The 18,990-nt window shown below is 41.9% G+C and overlaps 2 protein-coding genes across 9 annotated transcripts in view; both read left to right on the top strand.

Moving 5' to 3' along the window:
* optn (optineurin) overlaps positions 1-10,099 on the top strand; it is a 23,960-nt gene extending 13,861 nt beyond the window's left edge. Inside the window, exons 6-12 of the mRNA XM_020601349.1 lie at positions 2,636-2,751; positions 3,005-3,148; positions 8,239-8,323; positions 8,439-8,597; positions 8,763-8,905; positions 9,085-9,167; positions 9,655-10,099. Of these exons, the coding sequence (XP_020457005.1) occupies positions 2,636-2,751; positions 3,005-3,148; positions 8,239-8,323; positions 8,439-8,597; positions 8,763-8,905; positions 9,085-9,167; positions 9,655-9,767 (843 nt within the window). The 3' untranslated portion in view covers positions 9,768-10,099. The remainder of the gene's footprint in view (positions 1-2,635; positions 2,752-3,004; positions 3,149-8,238; positions 8,324-8,438; positions 8,598-8,762; positions 8,906-9,084; positions 9,168-9,654) is intronic.
* A 5,917-nt stretch (positions 10,100-16,016) lies between these two features.
* Positions 16,017-18,990, top strand: part of mcm10 (minichromosome maintenance 10 replication initiation factor) — a 10,159-nt gene continuing 7,185 nt past the window's right edge. For 5 of the 8 annotated variants that reach the window (XM_020601511.1, XM_020601510.1, XM_020601508.1 and 2 more), the window contains exons 1-7: positions 16,017-16,531; positions 17,360-17,405; positions 17,492-17,788; positions 17,902-18,120; positions 18,267-18,410; positions 18,516-18,693; positions 18,779-18,944. In XM_020601511.1, coding sequence (XP_020457167.1) covers positions 17,399-17,405; positions 17,492-17,788; positions 17,902-18,120; positions 18,267-18,410; positions 18,516-18,693; positions 18,779-18,944 — 1,011 coding nt within the window. In that variant the 5' untranslated portion in view covers positions 16,017-16,531; positions 17,360-17,398. The other 3 variants (XM_020601507.1, XM_020601505.1, XM_020601506.1) reach the window with 3 other exon arrangements.

The following is an 18,990-nucleotide window of genomic DNA, read 5'->3' as shown; positions in this document are numbered from 1 at the left end:
GTCGTCAGGGCCCCTGCCTTCAACTGCTGCCCAATCCACTGTGCACCGGCCCCTTACGGATCCTCCTGCAGGTGGTGGGCCCACGGGAGGACGTCCCCATGTCGCTCGTTCGGGCCCCGTGAGGGGAGGCCCGGCCACCAGGCGCTTGCATTCAAGCCCCAACCCCGGGCCTGGCTCCAGGGTGGGGCCCCGGCTGCGCCATGCCGGGCGACATCACGGTCCTTGATTTTAATCTATTCATAAAGGGCTTTTGAATCGCTCTTAGTCTGACCCGTCACCCAGGACCTGTTTGCCTTGGGAGACCCTACCAGGGACATATAGCCCCCGACAACATAGCTCCTAGGATCACTCGGGTACTCAAACCCCTCCACCACAATAAGGTGGCGGTTCAAGGAGGGGTAAGACTTTCATTGTACAGGGAAACACGTTTCCTAACTGTGCATGTGAAAGATAAACACTTTGGCCTTTGACTTTTGGTACTATAAAATTAAACCACCAACTCACTTGACTGACTTCTGTCCTGTATGATTTCTTGAGACTCTTCAGACCTCATAACTGTACATGAGTTTCTAACATCTAATTGAAGCTTTGTGTGACCTTTTGTGCTATTTTCACCACACCGGACAGTGACATCATCCAGGAAAGGTGCTGTGTTGACCAGTCATATACAGTGCCTTGCGAAAGTATTCGGCCCCCTTGAACTTTGCGGCCTTTTGCCACATTTCAGGCTTCAAACATAAAGATATAAAACTGTAATTTTTTGTGAAGAATCAACAACAAGTGGGACACAATCATGAAGTGGAACGAAATTTATTGGATATTTCAAACTTTTTTAACAAATAAAAAACTGAAAAATTGGGCGTGCAAAATTATTCAGCCCCCTTAAGTTAATACTTTGTAGCGCCACCTTTTGCTGCGATTACAGCTGTAAGTCACTTGGGGTATGTCTCTATCAGTTTTGCACATCGAGAGACGGAAATTTTTGCCCATTCCTCCTTGCAAAACAGCTCGAGCTCAGTGAGGTTGGATGGAGAGCGTTTGTGAACAGCAGTTGTCAGTTCTTTCCACAGATTCTCGATTGGATTCAGGTCTGGACATTGACTTGGCCATTCTAACACCTGGATATGTTTAGTTGTGAACCATTCCATTGTAGATTTTGCTTTATGTTTTGGATCATTGTCTTGTTGGAAGACAAATCGCAGTCCCAGTCTCAGGTCTTTTGCAGACTCCATCAGGTTTCCTTCCAGAATGGTCCTGTATTTGGCTCCATCCATCTTCCCATCAATTTTAACCATCTTCCCTGTCCCTGCTGAAGAAAAGCAGGCCCAAACCACGATGCTGCCACCACCATGTTTGACAGTGGGGATGGTGTGTTCAGGGTGATGAGCTGTGTTGCTTTTACACCAAACATAACGTTTTGCACTGTTGCCAAAAAGTTCGATTTTGGTTTCATCTGACCAGAGCACCTTCTTCCACATGTTTGGTGTGTCTCCCAGGTGGCTTGTGGCAAACTTTAAACGACACTTTTTGGTGGCAGCATCCTGGTTTGGGCCTGCTTTTCTTCAGCAGGGACAGGGAAGATGGTTAAAATTGATGGGAAGATGGCTGGAGCCAAATACAGGACCATTCTGGAAGGAAACCTGATGGAGTCTGCAAACGACCTGAGACTGGGACGGAGATTTGTCTTCCACCAAGACACTGATCCAAAACATAAAGCAAAATCTACAATGGAATGGTTCAAAACTAAACATATCCAGGTGTTAGAATGGCCAAGTCAAAGTCCAGACCTGAATCCACTCGAGAATCTGTGGAAAGAACTGAAAACTGCTGTTCACAAATGCTCTCCATCCAACCTCACTGAGCTCGAGCTGTTTTGCAAGGAGGAATGGGCAAAATTTAAGTCTCTTGATGTGCAAAACTGATAGAGACATACCCCAAGTGACTTACAGCTGTAATCGCAGCAAAAGGTGGTGCTACAAAGTATTAACTTAAGGGGGCTGAATAATTTTGCACGCCCAATTTTTCAGTTTTTTATTTGTTAAAAAAGTTTGAAATATCCAATAAATTTTGTTCCACTTCATGATTGTGTCCCACTTGTTGTTGATTCTTCACAAAAAATTACTTTTGTTTATCTTTTTATCATGTGCATTCACTGCTATTCACTGTCGAATTTGGGCTGCAATTAAGTCACCATAACAACACGGCATGCATTTTCTTTAGTACTGGATGTTATACTGTCTTTTTATTTATCAATGCTTACACGAGGGTGGGAGAATTGGTGCTAAGGTGGAGTTGGCTATGTTAGCAGCATGGCTAACCAAAAAAAAACAACCAAAACTCACAGGCTGGAAACGTGAATGAAGCCACTGGCATCGATTTGTCACAATGTGGCCATATGGTACATGCCCACCACACTCCCCCTGCAAAGACAGCTTTTGCCCCAGTGAGAAATATCGTCATGTTGTATTATTGCAAGATGTCATGGCAGGAGACCTCATCATACCCCTAGTAACCAAGACTGCAAGTTTAAAAGCAGGTTTATGTGACATGGAACAACATTAAATTCTCATCACTGTCTATTTTTGTAGTTGAGCCTCCTTAACAATGTTTTTGTGTCATTGCACAAATATTTCAGGCGGCATCAGAGGTGGAGAATCTAAAGTCTCAGATGATGACACTGTTCAAAGAGCTGCAGCACGCCCAGAGCAGGCTGGATGAAGCAGAAGGCATGAAGAAGAACCTGCAGGACAGGTTACAGCCACAGACACGCATACACACAGTACAAATATGCTCATGATTAATCTTAATTTTCAAACCATTTTGTAAAGAAGCTCACAAAAATATGCACTAATAACAAGGTCACTGATTGTTATTTGCTTAAAAACATAAACCAGGATCTTTAATAGAAGACTATTACCAAAACATATGCAAATTTTTACTTTTATCCAATGTTCCTGTTCTTCATTTTGCTCTGTTAATGTCCCATGGTTTTTGTTCTGTGTAGATGTCGTGAAGTGGAACAGGACGTGGCTAGTCTGAAGGCTCAGCTGGTGGAGAAACCAGCTGTTCAGTCAGAGAATGACCGACTGAAGCTGCAACTGGACAGCATGCAGAGCCAGATAGAGCAGAAGACGGCTGGGGAGGAGAGGTCAGAGGGTGCACATGGACATGTAGTACATACAGTATACCACAGAAGTGAGTACACCCCCTCACATTTTGTAAATATTTAAGTATATCTTTTCATGTGACAACACTGACGAAATGACACTTGGCTACAATGTAAAGTAGTGAGTCTACAGCTTGTATAACAGTGTAAATGTGCTGTCCCCTCAAAATAACGCAACACACAGCCATTAATGTCTAAAGTGCTGGCAACAAAAGTGAGTACACCCCTAAGTGATAATGGCCAAATGGGGCCCAAAGTGTCAATATTTTGTGTGGCCACCATTATTTTCCAGCACTGCCTTAACCCTCTTGGGCATAGAGTTCACCAGAGCTTCACAGGTTGCCACTGGAATCCTCTTCCACTCCTCCATGATGACGTCACGGAGCTGGTGGATGTTAGAGACCTTGCGCACCTCCACCTTCCGTTTCAGGATGCCCCACAGATGCTCAATAGGGTTTAGGTCTGGAGACATGCTTGGCCAGTCCATCACCTTTACCCTTAGCTTCTTTAACAAGGCAGTGGTCATTTTGGAGGTGTGTTTGGGGTCGTTATCGTGTTGGAATACTGCCCTGCGACCCAGTCTCCAAAGGGAAGGAATCATGCTCTGCTTCAGTATGTCACAGTACATGTTGGCATTCATGGTTCCCTCAATGAACTGTAGCTCCCCAGTGCCGGCAGCACTCATGCAGCCCCAGACCATGACATTCCCACCACCATACTTGACTGTAGGCAAGACACACTTGTCTTTGTACTCTTCACCTGGTTGCCGCCACACACACTTGACACCATCTGAACCAAATAAGTTTATCTTGGTCTCATCGGACCACAGGACATGGTTCCAGAAATCCATATCCTTAGTCTGCTTGTCTGCAGCAAACCGTTTGCGGGCTTTCTTGTGCATCATCTTTAGAAGAGGCTTCCTTCTGGGACGACAGCCTTGCAGACCAATTTGATGCAGCGTGCGGCGTATGGTCTGAGCGCTGACAGGCTGACCCCCCACCCCTTCAACCTCTGCAGCAATGCTGGCAGCACTCATACGCCTATTTCCCAAAGCCATCCTCTGGATATGACGCTGAGCACGGGCACACAACTTCCTTGGTCGACCACAGCGAGGCCTGTTCTGAGTGGAACCTGTCCTGTTAAACCGCTGTATGGTCTTGGCCACCGTGCTGCAGCTCAGTTTCAGGGTCTTGGCAATCTTCTTATAGCCTAGGCCATCTTTATGTAGAGCAACAATTCGTTTTTTCAGATCCTCAGAGAGTTCATTGCCATGAGGTGCCATGTTGAACGTCCAGCGACTAGTATGAGAGAGTGAGAGTGATAACACTAAATTTAACACACCTGCTCCTCCTTCACACCTGAGACCTTGTACCACTAACGAGTCACATGACACCAGGGAGGGAAGACGGCTACTTGGGCCCCATTTGGCCATTATCACTTAGGGGTGTACTCACTTTTGTTGCCAGCAGTTTAGACATTAATGGCTGTGTGTTGCGTTATTTTGAGGGGACAGCACATTTACACTGTTATACCAGCTGTAGACTCACTACTTTACATTGTAGCCAAGTGTCATTTCGTCAGTGTTGTCACATGAAAAGATATACTTAAATATTTACAAAATGTGAGGGGGTGTACTCACTTCTGTGGCATACTGTACACGTCTACATGACTGCTTTAATTCTTTAGACCAAGGGTATCCAACCTTTTTTCACTGAGGGCCACATACAGAAAAATATATGAAAGGCTGGGCCACTCACTAGAGGTGAGGTACATACATTGCCTCACCTCTAGTGTATTAAAGTGTATTAACAACAACAACAACAAACAAACAAAAAACAAAATCACTCAAATGTAGGTAAATTATGCTTGATAATAGAATATGCTTAAAGGAAAAAACAGCCTACATCATAGCTTTCCATTAATGGGTTTTCATTTAATTATTGTTTTACAAAAAGGGTTGGCAGCTCATTCTTAAAATAGCAGCCTTAGATTGCTTCTTAGTCAGGATGGTGATCCCCCCTTCACAGCCCTGTATAAAGAGGGAAAAATAAGGGGATGGGTATATTTAAGCTAGTTATGCAAATAAGTTATTGGGGTTGTTAACACATCAGCTAATGTTTTTTAGAAAATGTTAACTTTAATGAATTTATTAAGTAATTGGGCTTTTGAGCACATGAATACTCGAATATATTTTTAACTTACCTACAATGGGAACAGCATTGCACTTAATGGGAGCAGTGATGCTGCGCTTTAGACTGATGGATGGCTGGCAGGTCAGGAGTAAGCTTGGTGGTTGAGATGTGAAGGACATCACAGAGATGGCTGTTTGTCATTTGGTTCTCAATCTGCTTTTGTTCAGAGTTAACATAGAAAACATTTGCTCACATATGTATGTTGAGCCAAACAAACTCGTCATTATTTTTGCGTAGAGTCGCGTCAGAGGAAACTTGGCCTTTTCCAAGCTCCAGTAGAAGTTTGATAGGGAGAGAAGCTGATGTTGATTCTTCAGAGAATCATCACACTGCATTTTGATACGTTCTAATTGCAGACTCTCTTCCACTTCTTCTGCATGCACTGGGAAGGAAAAACAGCTTGAATTCTTTCTCAATGACAGAAAGGTTTTGGAAGTGCGACTGAATTCTGTCATAAGAGATGTGATCACAGACATATATTTCCCCTTTTTGTAGAAAGGTTGGCCTTTGGAAAAGCACATTTGATTTTGGACAGCGTAAGGAAGTGCACGATGTTGAAGTTGCGTAGTTGTGTCTTAAAGAGACGAAGCTTCGCACAGAATGCTTTCATGTGTGCATAAAGTTGTGGTACAAGCTGGTCTTTGCCTTGCAGGCTCTTGTTCAGTGTGTTAAGATGATCAGTAAAATCAATTAGAAATGCCAGGTCTGTCAACCATAGAGGGTCCTTCAGTTCATGAAGAGATCGGTCCTTCTCTTTCAAACACTGGTCAGTTTCTGATCTCGGGGAATAAAACCGCAACAAGCCAGTGCACATCAGAATGACAGAGTACGTCCCTGTATTCAGCATTAACATCAGATGGGAAAGCTTGAAATTCTCTGTGGTAGAACCCTTGTGCTCAAATTAGATGGACAGTTTTCACAACTGTGTTCATCACATCGTCAAGCTGGACTTTCTTGGCACAGAGGGCTTCTTGGTGGATGATACAGTGCATTTTAACAGCCTCACCTCCACTCTCTCGCACCTTGGTGCACACCATAGAGGCCATGCCTTTGCGCTTGCCTGTCATAGCTGGAACCCCATCTATTGTAACTCCACACAGCATGTCCCATTTAAGTTCCATCTTGTCAATTGCATCTGACACGGCTTCAAAAATGTCCTTACCCATTGTTGTGCCCTTTAGACTCCTAAAATCAAGCAGCTCCTTTGTAATGCAAAAGTTATTGTCAACTCCCCACAAAAAATTAACAGCTGTGCGGTGTCTGTGTTATCTGTGCTCTCATCACATGCAATCGAGTAAAAATCAAAAGCACAAGCTTTATGTGACACTTGATTTTGTAAGTTAGCTGACAAGTCTTTGATTCGCCGCACAACTGTGTTTCTGGGCATGCTCACATTGTTGAATTCTTGCATCTTTTCCAGGCACATTATTCCTGCAACTTTAGTGAGGCACTGTTTACTGAAGTCACCGTCTGAGAAAGGTTTCCCGTGTCATGCTATGAGTTAAGCTACCTCAGCATTTTTTTGTGTTTTGTTAGCGTGGAAAAAGTACTGTTGTTGAGCTAGCAGGCTAGTTGCCATTTGCTCAAATTTCTCTTCCCGATCAGCACCAGTGTAGATGTGATGTTTGGTTTCATAGTGTGGTCATACATTATACTCTTTCATCGCTGCAACAGTTTCATTGCAAATCAAACAGACACACTTCCCCTTGACTTCTTTGAAGAAATATTCATTTTGTGCATTCACTTGCTATCTTGCGTTTCTTTGGTTCTACCATTTTTGGTCATCTGTGGCAAATTTTTTCATGGATTCTTTTTGTTTAGTGGAGAAGCTGCCTTGTTGAAAACAAGTTGCTTTAGACAATTGGAAATCTAAACTGTTTTAATTACAATGTAGCTATAACTTGAAAATACAGCAATTTACATGTGCAGACAGAACAGACTATATAACTGTGATTTGCATTGTAAACCACCATTTGTCTGCCTCCCAGCAGTGATTAGCCTATATCTGGTCAGACCAACTGACTTACTAGTACCAGAGAGATATAAACAGCAACATCTGTCAAATGAGGTGTGAAGTGATTGATTTATGACCCCCTGGCCCCGCCACTTTTACGCACCTCACTTCATCCCTGCGATAGTCCCACTGGTCTGATGCTGAATCAGGAAAATGCCACGCTTAAACATCTGGGATTGCAATAGCTTTTGGCTATCTATTTCTTTTCGTCTACCTTGGCCTCATGTGACGGTAACCAACAGTTGGCATCTACAGGCAAAATGAAAACTATGTCAGGGTCCAAAGGTAATTTGGATGTGTTGGCACTGCCCCATAGGCTGCAGGTTTAACACAAATTTGATGGTACATTCTGACTGTTCATCAAAATTAGTAGCTGTGCAGCATTACATTGTGGCAAACGTTAAGTTAAAATGGCTAACTTAAAACTTCTTCTACTTTCAGCTGTTCCCGTTGGGGGTCACCACAGCGAATCATCTGTTTTCACCTAACTCTATTCTGGGCATCCTCTAGGGTTGTGTCAACCCTATAATAAAACACTTGGATCTTTGAATTAGGGTTATAAAAACTCCTCCAGTTGTAAAACCAGACGAAGGGGTTGTTGTAAAACTTATAACACGCAGGGTGCAGCCTTCTAATTAAAGCCATAAAACAATTACAGCCACAAACCCCCCAAATTCCTTGTATGTAACATACTTGGCCAATAAAGGTGATTATCCTCTGGAGGGGGGCAGGTGAGGGGATATGGGGGAGGAAGTGAGGTGCGAAAAGGTTGTGGGGCCAGTGGGCCATAAATCAATCACTTCACACCTCATTTGACAGATGCTGCTCTTTATGTCTCTTGTACCTCTCTTGCTCTTGTTTCACAGGAACAACCTGGCCCAGCTTAAGGATGCCTATACCAAGCTGTTTGAAGACTACAATGAGCTCAAAGAGGAAAGGAAGAAGAGAGAGGTAAATCTGTGTATTTTCTCATTTTACCCACTACTTTCACTGATTCCCACCAAAGAGTATAAACAATTAGACATGAGATCCAGATGTGTTTGACCTTTGCCCTCTGGTCCTGCAGTCTCAGTTAGTGCAGAAGGAGGTGGTGGATGAACTACAGGACCGGCTGACTGCTGCTGAAAAAGCCTTGGCTGCAAAACAGAGCCAGATTGATGACATGAAGCAGGAGATCTTCCAGAAGGAGAAGGAGTTAGAGACTATATCTGTGTTTAAGGCCCAAGTCAGTACATGTTAATGCATCTTTTTAGTTAATCCATATTAAATACCTATATTTCATTACATTCAACCCTAGCATGTGGCATTGGTCCTAAAGAATCAGAAGCTCTCATAACAGCAAGGCTCTCGTCATTTACATGGTCTTTGCTTTTTATTATACTCTGCACAGGCAGAGGTCTACTCCTCAGACTTCTATGCAGAGCGGGAAGCTCGGGAGAAACTCCATGAAGAGAAGGAGCGTCTGGCTACTCAGCTGGAGTATGTAAAGAAGCAGCACATCCAGTTACAGGAGGAGATGGACTCCCTGGGCAGGTATGGAATCAAATACCAGATGTAAAATGTATAGGGACTTCGGTGATGGGAATGGTACGGGCTAGGAGTGTTGCATTTGTAGTGTCATGAGTTGGTTTGTCTGCAACTCTGGTTGCAACTGTAGTTCTAGACCTGTGCCCTTTTTCTAATGCAACCATATTCCTTGTGTCTTTTCACAGGCGGTCACTGAATGAGATGCAGAGGAGACATGTATCACTGGGAGGAAATCCATCTGGAACACGGGCAAGTCTGGTTGGAAGAGGTACCTCTTGCTTTTTTTTGCCCTGAGTTTAGTCTTACAGGCAGCCAGCTCGCTGCTAACTTTATCTACTCTTTGATGTTGGACAGGCAGTGTACCGTTTTTTTTTTTTTTTTTTTTGCTGACAACAGCTGTTGGTGGAAATGAAGTTAATGGGAGGATTGGAATTGAATGAAAACAGAGTAGCAGGTCATAAAACCACAAGCTAAAAGACCCAAGTGGTGCATAGTTTACTGAAGATTATGTGTGGGGTTACTTCTAATGACAACTTTCACATTTCATGTAGTTGATATTTGACAAATTGTTTATGAAAAAATTATGAAAAATGGACCTTTAACCACGCAGCATGACTTAAAATACTGTATGTTATGGGTGATGTTTGTTGTGATATACAACACAGTCTGGGTAGAAGTGCTATTGTAAGAGCTTAACTGAGTGTAATTGAAACAGTAGAATCCAGCAAGTTAAGGTTGTGATTTCTGACTCTCAGGCACTGACTGGCAGCATCAGGGAAACCTTCCCGAACACGCCTGCCCAAAGTGCAACGAGATCCTGCCGGACCTGGACTCCTTGCAGATCCACATCATGGACTGCATCAACTAGACCTTCATCATTATAAGCATCTACAACAACAGCAACTGTATCAGCACCTTAAAGTGCCCATGGCATGCTCATTGACAGCCACTTAGTGTTCAATCTTGAGTACGTCTAGATTAGTTTTGCACCTACCATAACTCCAAATAGTCTGTAATTATTTCAGCATGATAAAACCAGAGAGCCTCTTCCTAAAAACGAGAGGATAATTTGTAAACGTGCACACCTCCTGCTGCCGGTGTAGCATTGAAAGTGGACAGTACAATGAACCACAACAGCATTAATTAGTTAGAATTTCTCTTCCATAGATAGGTAAACAATGGTATGTGTATCGATGAAAAGAGATTTGCAATACTATAAACAAAGTGGGTAATTGAGAAACTCCATATTATAGCTGGAATAATGCAGACATAGTAACTTCTCCAGCCTTACAACATTCTCTTTAATGTTATAGAAACAACGCATTAACAGACTGTTAAATTTACACCCGAGTAGTGGAAACATCACTCCCTTTCAAGTAGCTTCAGGGTCAGTAAATCCATCCGGTGATCACTGCAACTTCACATACAGTACATTCCCAAAATAGTAAAATTAATTCCAACAGAAACATCATGGGTCATTAATTTTCTCATTAACCCACATCACATCACATACGGCAGACATACTGGCCCCAAGCAGTCAAAGCAAACAGGTACTGTGCTCCAGGGGAATCCAGCCTTGATGAGCTGATCATTCACTGCCCCAGGGTGCTAAACTGGCTGGCTGCCTGTAGGTTTCCGGCCCTTCTATTCACGCCACATTAGACCCGGTCAGGTAAAACAGCGAGTCCCTATACAGGAACAATCCCAGACATCCTCAAACCCTGTATTTTTCTCCACATCCTCTGGTCATAATGCAGGCAGCAGGGGGTTAAAATATAGCCACAAAACTGCACGCAGTCCATTTCATGCCACTTTTACAATGGCCCCGGTAGATGTCAGGTGAGCTCACATGAATGCGCAACTACATGGAGATTATGACCATTCAAGGAAATCCTTAAACTACCACTTAATACTTTATTTTCTTAGACAAAATCTTGCAAGCGAGAGTTTGTGAGACTTATATAAACCAAGTTGCTTCTGCATATAAGTACTAGAGCATATGTACACTTTAGGTCACATCTAAGATGATAATTCACCATTGTAACTGTAGATAATTCAAAAAACAAGGAATAGCATGCCATGAGCTCTTTAATCTCTGTCTTCCTCTGCTTTGACCTTTACCTCTTCTCAGTTTGGTGCTGTCTTCCTGTCATGCACATGCAGAATAATCCACCAAAGTTGAACCTTTAGGAGTTGCAGGTATTTGCCAAGATGTTTGGATGTTGAAGGGTTTTTAAAATTTAAATTGAATTCTTTATATATTTTTGCTTGGAATTAATATTTTAGCTCAGATGGGTTTTTTGGTGTTGGTATAAAAAGGAGCATGCACCATGTATGCACTTTATATGAAAATTTATTAATTATTTTGCATCAGTACACAACCTGCTAATTACATTGTTATATGTTTAACTTGTTAATCAGCCTGTCACTGTAAGCAATAGCCTTTGTATATTATGTATGTGCAGAAAGTTTCAACACCCAGCTGATTCTGTATATTGTAAAGGCCTTCTGATGCCATGTTATATTTATGTGAATAAAAAAATTGCAATCTTGTCTTTTTAACTCATAACATAATGAGACATAACTGGAAGATTTCAGATAAGGTATTTTTAAAGCATTTTAATTAGAACCAATATTTTATATAATGAAAATAAATTTAACCCGAATTGAACCTGAATAAATTGATGCATGATGTGTTTGGCCCATTAAAGCCCATTGGTCTAAGTGTTTAAAATTTGACTTTTTCGACTCCTAGTGGCTGGTTTCAAAAAATTAACCTGCCACAAGTCTCATCACTCCAAATGTTCACCAGGATTGTCTAAACAAAAAATATACTTAGAATACCTAGAAAAAAATTCCACACAGGGATTTTAAAAAATCGCACATACAGTATTTAAACTAAAGTTTAACTAGTATAGTTAAACTAAAGTGTAAGTAAGTTACATTTCTACAACAGAAGATTTTGTTATAGGTTTTAAACAGTATTAGTGGATTGTATTAGGCTTTCCCACAGGGGCAATAGGACAGAAAGCCACCTGCATACCATAAAGTCGTCTTTCTAGTGCAACAACGCCACTGTCACAAACCCACTTGATATATCAAAGGGATTTTATTAGGACAGACCACAAGGCCACAGACATGGGTTGATAGGTGTAAGAGTTACTGTTTTGTTCTCTTAATTAAATAATTAAGCTTAGGAAAACCAGCTGATTCTCTGTGCTGTGGCGGTTAGTTTAGTTTCAAGGAAGATTACCCCCATTTAGTTAGATATAAGGAGAAGCTAGTGTTTCTCTCCCAACATAGCTTAATTTCATGGAAGATTAAGCAGTTTTTGATACATGTAACACAAGATTTATGGATGTTAGGAATTTCAGTAATTAAATACATTTTAAATTAATATTGCAAATAATTCCTAAGCATAGGAAAAACTGGTTTCATTCCAACAAAGTTTTGAGGCAAGAATTACATTTAGAATAAAAAACAAATATTTGATACATTAATCCTCTTTTCAGCAATTAAATAAATATTGCAAGTAATTTGCCTATGCATAAGTGAACCACAGCTGTTCAATTCAATTCAATTCAATTCAAATTTTATTTTGACGCCACCTCTGCATCTGTTCCTGAGGAGATCCAAAACTCTAATGCTGCTCCTGCTCCTGTGCCTTGGTGAGCTGATAGTAACGTCACCGCTCCAGTTCCTGTGTCTTGGTGGAACAATGAAGACAGCACCTCTGGCCCTGAGTCCCGGTGGGCTGAAGATGACACCACCGTGACTGTGTCCCAGTGGGTCGATGGCAACGCCACCTCTGCCCGTGTGCCCTGACAGGTCTCTACCAACACCACTGCTCCAGTGCCTCGGTTGGTCATCACTGATGCCACTCCAGTCCTTGGGGGGGTCTCCAGCGATGCCACCGCTGCAGTTCTTATATCTCGGTGGATCACCAGTGACACCACTGTTCCTGTTCCTGTGCTGATCTGGGTCGTGATGAATACAAAAACTCAAGCAGCTGCCCATGATTGGATTTCTGATGCCTCAGGCAAATCCCCTGGGTTAGTCCTGACTTTGTCAGTTCAGCCTGCTGCCGATTGGTTTCACCATCATTGCTGACCACCTGTCCATTGTCCAGAGGGGTCCCGACACTGGCTACCTGTCCATTCTCATGAGGGGCCTTTCCAATCCTCCTCTAATAGGATCCTGCCTTTGCCTCTGGTTAGCCTATTCACCTAGGCTTCCTGCTTGGCCCCAAGGTGTCCTCTCGAGTGGCCTCGGCTTCCTGCTCGGCTCTGAGGCAGCCCTCCCAAGTGGCCTCTTCAGCTTCTTGCCTGGTCTAGGGGCCATCCCCCTGAGTAGCTTCTTCCACTTCCTGCCTTGTCCAGATGTCATCCTTCTGAGTGGCCTCTTTGGCTTGCTGCCTGGTTCCAGGGTTTTCCACCAGAGCAGCCTCTTCACCTCCTACCTGGTCCCGAGGTCGTCTGCCAGAGTAGCCTCCATTTCCTGCCTGGTCCCTAGTTCACCCTCAAGGCAGCTGCAACTTGCTGCCTGTTTGTTTGTTGTTTTTGCCCACCTCCTGGTCCTTTTCCTCCCACCCTGCTTGTTAGGGTTTTGGACTTGCTTCCTGTTTGGTACTTTTATCTTGAAAGGGTTTCCTGCTTTTTTCATCCCACCTGCCTCAGCTTTATTCCGGTCTTTGATTACCACTTATTGCCTTCACCTGTTGCTCGTTGTCTCTGAATCTCAAGCCTTTCAAAATTTAATTCAATTCAAATTTATTTCTATAGTGCCGAATCACAACAAAAGTCATCTCAGGACACTTTACAAAGGTCTAGACCTTACTATTATCACTATTATTATAGAGGAAAACACAACAAATCCCTCTTGAGCAAGCACTTGGCGACAGCAAGGAGGAGAAACTCCCTTTAACGGAAGAAACCTCTGACAGACCCCGGCTCTTGGTGTGCGGCCTTAAAGTCAAGAATCAAGTCAAGTCAAGAATCTTTATTGTCATTATGCACAGCACAACGAAATTTCTTCCGGCAGCTCTCAGCTTAAAACACACATTATTTACATAAATAACACAAAAATTGTACAAGTCAATATAAAAATATGAACAGATAAAAATGAAAATGTATGGGACCTAATCAGGTCAACAGCAAATTAGCAGCAGAAGAATATAGTCACATTCTAAAGTGCAGCTCAGTGCAAATCTGTCTTTAAGAAGAGGTGTGAGCATGTGTATGCATCTGCAGGAGTCCAGTATTCTATGCAGTGATAAAATAGATGAAATTATGTGGGACTATGCAATAATCTACTGAGGTGCAATATTTCAGCTCCTGGGGGTGAAATGCATTGTAAATAGGTTCATGTGTAATATCTTGTTCCTGATCTCTCTCAAATACTGTACATTGCCCTGCTTTAGGTATTTTTGAGTAGTTGCTCATAGATCCTTATGGCTGAAACACAGGTTTCTCTCCCCCATTGTGGGATTAATTGTGTGAGTAATATTTGATTGCTCTTGATTTCCTGGTTGTTTAGTCTCTACTGCTGTTCTCTCCAGTGCTGCTCTGCCCTGTTTTTAGGTGCCTTTGATTTGCTTATTTGTGCTGTGTGACGCTACCTTTATAATCCTTGTGTATGGGTTCTAATGCTTTGTTGCCTTTATGTAACTGTCTATTTTAAGACTAAGTGTTCTTTGTTACTATATACTTACATACGCATGCACCATGCAGAATGGCAGCAAGTTACAGCAGCTGTGTCCTCGTTGTGTTCTTTTCTGTGTTTTTATGTAGTTTTGTTCTTATGGTGTTATGTTGGTTGTTCTCTATTGCTGCTGTGACACAGAAATTTCCCCACTGTGGGATTAATAAAGTACCTACTCTACAGAACTCTTGCAGTACAAAGTCGGTGCAGATGTATTCTGTTCATTTTATGTTGTGTGTATTGAGCCTTTCACTATAAGTCACTGTCTTTTAAATGCCATGAGTTGTTTCTATTGAGTTTTAAATGCAGTCATTTGAATTATCAACATTTTTTAAAACACATTTTACAGCTATATGTATTTATTAAATTCTACATACATACAAACATTCTACACTTCATAGCTCTTTTTAAACTTGTATATATGTAAATGTGTACATTTTTGTCTTCTGTTTTTTTATTTGTGGTTTGGGTTTTATTCTCTTTTTATTTTGCTGTGCACATCGGGGGCCATTGGGCTTTAGTGAGATTCCTTGTATTTTTGATAATACTTGGTAACAATGTTTAATAATAATGTAATCCTTCTGTTTGTGCTTATACTGCAGTATATGATGCCTACTTTCCTTTACAGAAACGGGTTTAAGAACTGTTCCGTTTAAAAGCTGAATTTGATGGGAACAGTTTTCTGTTGCACATGAAATCTAGATCATCTGTGTTAGGGGTAGGGGGTGCTGTGGTGTAGGCAGCTGGCTGAAATGAGTTCTTCAGTGGGATGATTCACTTAGTGATAATTTGTATATATTCTGATGAGAGTTAGTGAATGTTTTTATTGCCATTATCTTTGCTCAGACACCTTCATTTCCTCCTTACATATGTAAGATATGAGGTAGGTGTGAATATGTGTGGGTGTGCAGAGATTGAGAGATTGTATTTCTGTGGTTCAAGATCAAGCCCAGCTTTATAGTCATTTCTATACATAGGTATGATGTACATACATACTTTTATTTGACAAACCTTATCCTAGCCCTAACCACTGAGGGGGGCGCTAAGGGAAACCACTTTAACAGCAGGAAATAGCTCAACGGGGAACACATTTTGACATAATACTGGTGTTTTTCAGTCAATTTCTTGCATTTTTCCTTTTATGAACAGCATATTTTGGTAAATTCTGTTAAAGCTTCAACTTTGTTGGTGTGATCGCTTTGATTAACTGTAAATTACACACATTGTTTTGTCCTGTATTGGTAAATGTTAGAATGTCAAATTTAATCAATTCACCCTCCTTTATCCGGGCTCAGCGGCGGCTTTGCGCATGCGAGATTCATTAGCGGTCTGGACGCGCGCGGGGCGGTGTGGGTCTCCACTCTGTTCTGACTGCAGCTGGAACTGCTGCACGAGGCTACTGTGAGTGTTTTGGGACGGGGGAGGGGCTCACGGCAGCACCCGCTGTTCGTTGGGGACAGTAAATGCAGAGTGATACGTGCTTTCACGTCAGTCTCCAAAACACCAGAACAGTCTCCAGTAACACCAGAAAAAGTCGCTAGATTTGTTGCTAGTCGCTTTTGACAAAAAAATTCTCTCCAAGAGAATTTGGAGAGTCGCCAGATTTAGCGAGAAAGTCACCAAGTTGGCAACACTGGTCAACACACGTCTTGCGTTCGTGGATTCCTCTTAGGAAAAAAATACGGCAAAAAATAATATCAGCATAAATGTGTGTTTTGTATATATTTAAGTTAAGAAAGACACTTTCTCTGAAGGAATTCGGTCCTTATAATTTGATTTAAAAGCCAGTTTACGAGACAGACATATTTTTAAGTTAGGCAAATTATTGGGCACCTAGCAGAATTTTGACAACACATCAGGGTCCTTCGTTTAGCGCCAGTTTAATTTCGGGGTACTTTAAGTTGGCTGTTGCATTAACCCAGCTGCCTTTAAGTAAGTTCAGTTTGTTATAAAAATTCTGTTTTGTTTCATTTTGATAGTTCTGTCCAAATGCTAATGACCTACGTAGCTAATTGCTTACAATGTTAAACGTTGTATGTATTTGTCAATTTAAATGGGTTCGCTCTGTGCCTGCCGAGAACTCCATGCCTCTCGCTGCAGTGCCCATAGCAAAAAGTGTCACACACTGTACTGAATTCTAGGGCAGAGTATTGTTTTGTTACAGTTTTTTGTTTACAGTTTTTGTAATTTTCTTCTGGTGCATCCGTGACGTTAATTTGTGATTTAGGATGGTTTATAGCATTGATCAATGTGTAGACTGAGTAGCATTTCCTTGATATGATTCGTCTTGAGGTGTCCTAGATTAATCTTTCAGTATTTCTGAAAAAGAACTTATTAGTACTGCTTTACTGATCTGTTTTTAAGAATATCGGAGGATAATTAAAGTATGTTGATAAGCAGTGGTGGACAGTAACAGCACATTATTTCAAGCACTGCACTGTTGCTATTAAGGCCGTTACAAATGTGAGTATCACACTGTAAGTAAAATAACTGCAAATGTGCAGACATCACTTGACCCACTGCATTGTCCTCTTAACTTTCTTTTCAGGCAGTTTTAGATCAAGTGATGTTACCAGCTATACTGTAGACTGTTGAACAGCTCAGATAATCATTGAAGGTTGTCATTTCTATGTAAAATGTAATGTATATTGTTTTTCTAGAGAAAATGCAAACCAGGCATACAGATCATGCTTTATTTCCATATGAGCTGCCAAATGACTCTTGCCATCACAAAATAATTTCTGCCTTTTGTTTTTATAGTTAACCAGGTCTAAAATCAGCAGCAGTAACACCTCTAAAATGGACAGTAAGTGCTATGACATTTAAAACACACATAAATTGAACTTTATTAGTGAGTCAAAGGATAAGTGAGTATATATCTTTTTCATCTAGGTGAGGATGATCTGGACATTTTGACAGCACTGCTCGCTGAGAATGAGGGCATTGGAGAAGAGCTGGGCAGTCAAGAGCAGGCAGATGACTTGGATGGACTGTTTGATGGAGATGATGATGAGGAAGTGTACAAAGATGGCACTGAGGAGGAAGAGCGAGGTGTGGAGCCAGAGAAGGCTGTGTCAGATCTCTTTGGCGATGTGGATGACATTGAACAAGAAGAGAAAGACACTAAGAATAAAACAAGTGGAGGAGAAGCTAGTGAGAGCTTGAACAGGTCTAATGAGGATTTGCAAGGTTTCATTCTCTTTTTATCTGCTTCTATATGATGTACAGTGTCTTTTTGTTCAGTTAATTGTTACTTGTTTGGTCTGCGTTCATCACTAGAACCTTATGTCTATCTTTTTCAGAGAAGCTTAGACAGATGCAAGAGCAGATGCAGAGGTTGCAGCAGCAGCTGGAGATGAGCCAGAAGGTTTCCCCTTCATCCTCCACTCCCATCAGGAAAGCAGAGAGTTCAGCTGGTCCCAGAGCAGTGACCCTCAAACCAACGCCTTCCCGTCAGCTGAGCTACATAGTCACCCAAGCCAAACCAGCCGCTACCATAGAAAAAACCAAGACACAATCAAGTTAATATTTAGTTGTTCACCAGTGGTTGTGAAGTCTATTTTATGTTATTATAGTAAATACAGAATACATTGTTAAAGTCACATGGAAACAACTGCACTTGCATTGGAAAAGGCTGATATGTTTCTGTTTCATTGTTTTGGAACAGCAGCAGCATCTTCATGTACTCCAGCTGGAGGTAGAGGTGTGAAGCTTCAGGAATCCTGTGACTTTAATGTTCAGCTCAACAGTGCTGACTCCTTTAAAAGCAAACCCAGGGTAGCTCACCAACCGAAACCCAGGACATGTCCAGGTAAAACATAACTTTACAGCTTCCATACATAAAACCCAAACTGGCTATAACAGTTTTGTTATTTTAATTTGTTACAGAATTAACAAAAAAATTCTTTGTCTTCAGATGTCATAAAAGTTGGCAGCTCTTTCCAGCCAGTAGAAAGCACTGGCAAGGTTTCCAAACCTCTGCAGTCACCTCCACCTCAGAGCAGAGCTACACCATCAGGACAGCATAAATCTTATTCTCTCCCTCCTCTTCCAAAAGATTTGGCTGTTGAGAAATACTCAGGACTACGGCTCAGGTCGGAATACTAAGGCGCCTGAAAACATAAGTCAAAACATAAATCCAGGCTTTTTGGTCTGAATCCAGCCTTCATTCTGTTTTAGAAAACCACGAGTTTCTTCCAGTGAGATGGAGCACAAGATGGCTGACCGCCGTCTGATCCGTCTGTCACAGGTGCCGGAGTGTTTGGCCCGGGAGAATCTGGAGGACACTGACTGGGTGACATTTGCAGTGTTGGTTAACAAGGCCACACCACAAAGCAGCCGCAGTGTAGGTCTATGCTCAAACATCCCATCACAGATTGTAATCCTGCTGA

The sequence above is a fragment of the Monopterus albus genome, unplaced genomic scaffold (assembly GCF_001952655.1).
Source record: "Monopterus albus unplaced genomic scaffold, M_albus_1.0 scaffold51.1, whole genome shotgun sequence".
NCBI classification, from domain to species: Eukaryota; Metazoa; Chordata; class Actinopteri; order Synbranchiformes; family Synbranchidae; genus Monopterus; species Monopterus albus.
The sequence above is the reverse complement of the archived record's forward strand: the minus strand, read 5'-3'. Positions and strand labels throughout refer to the sequence as shown.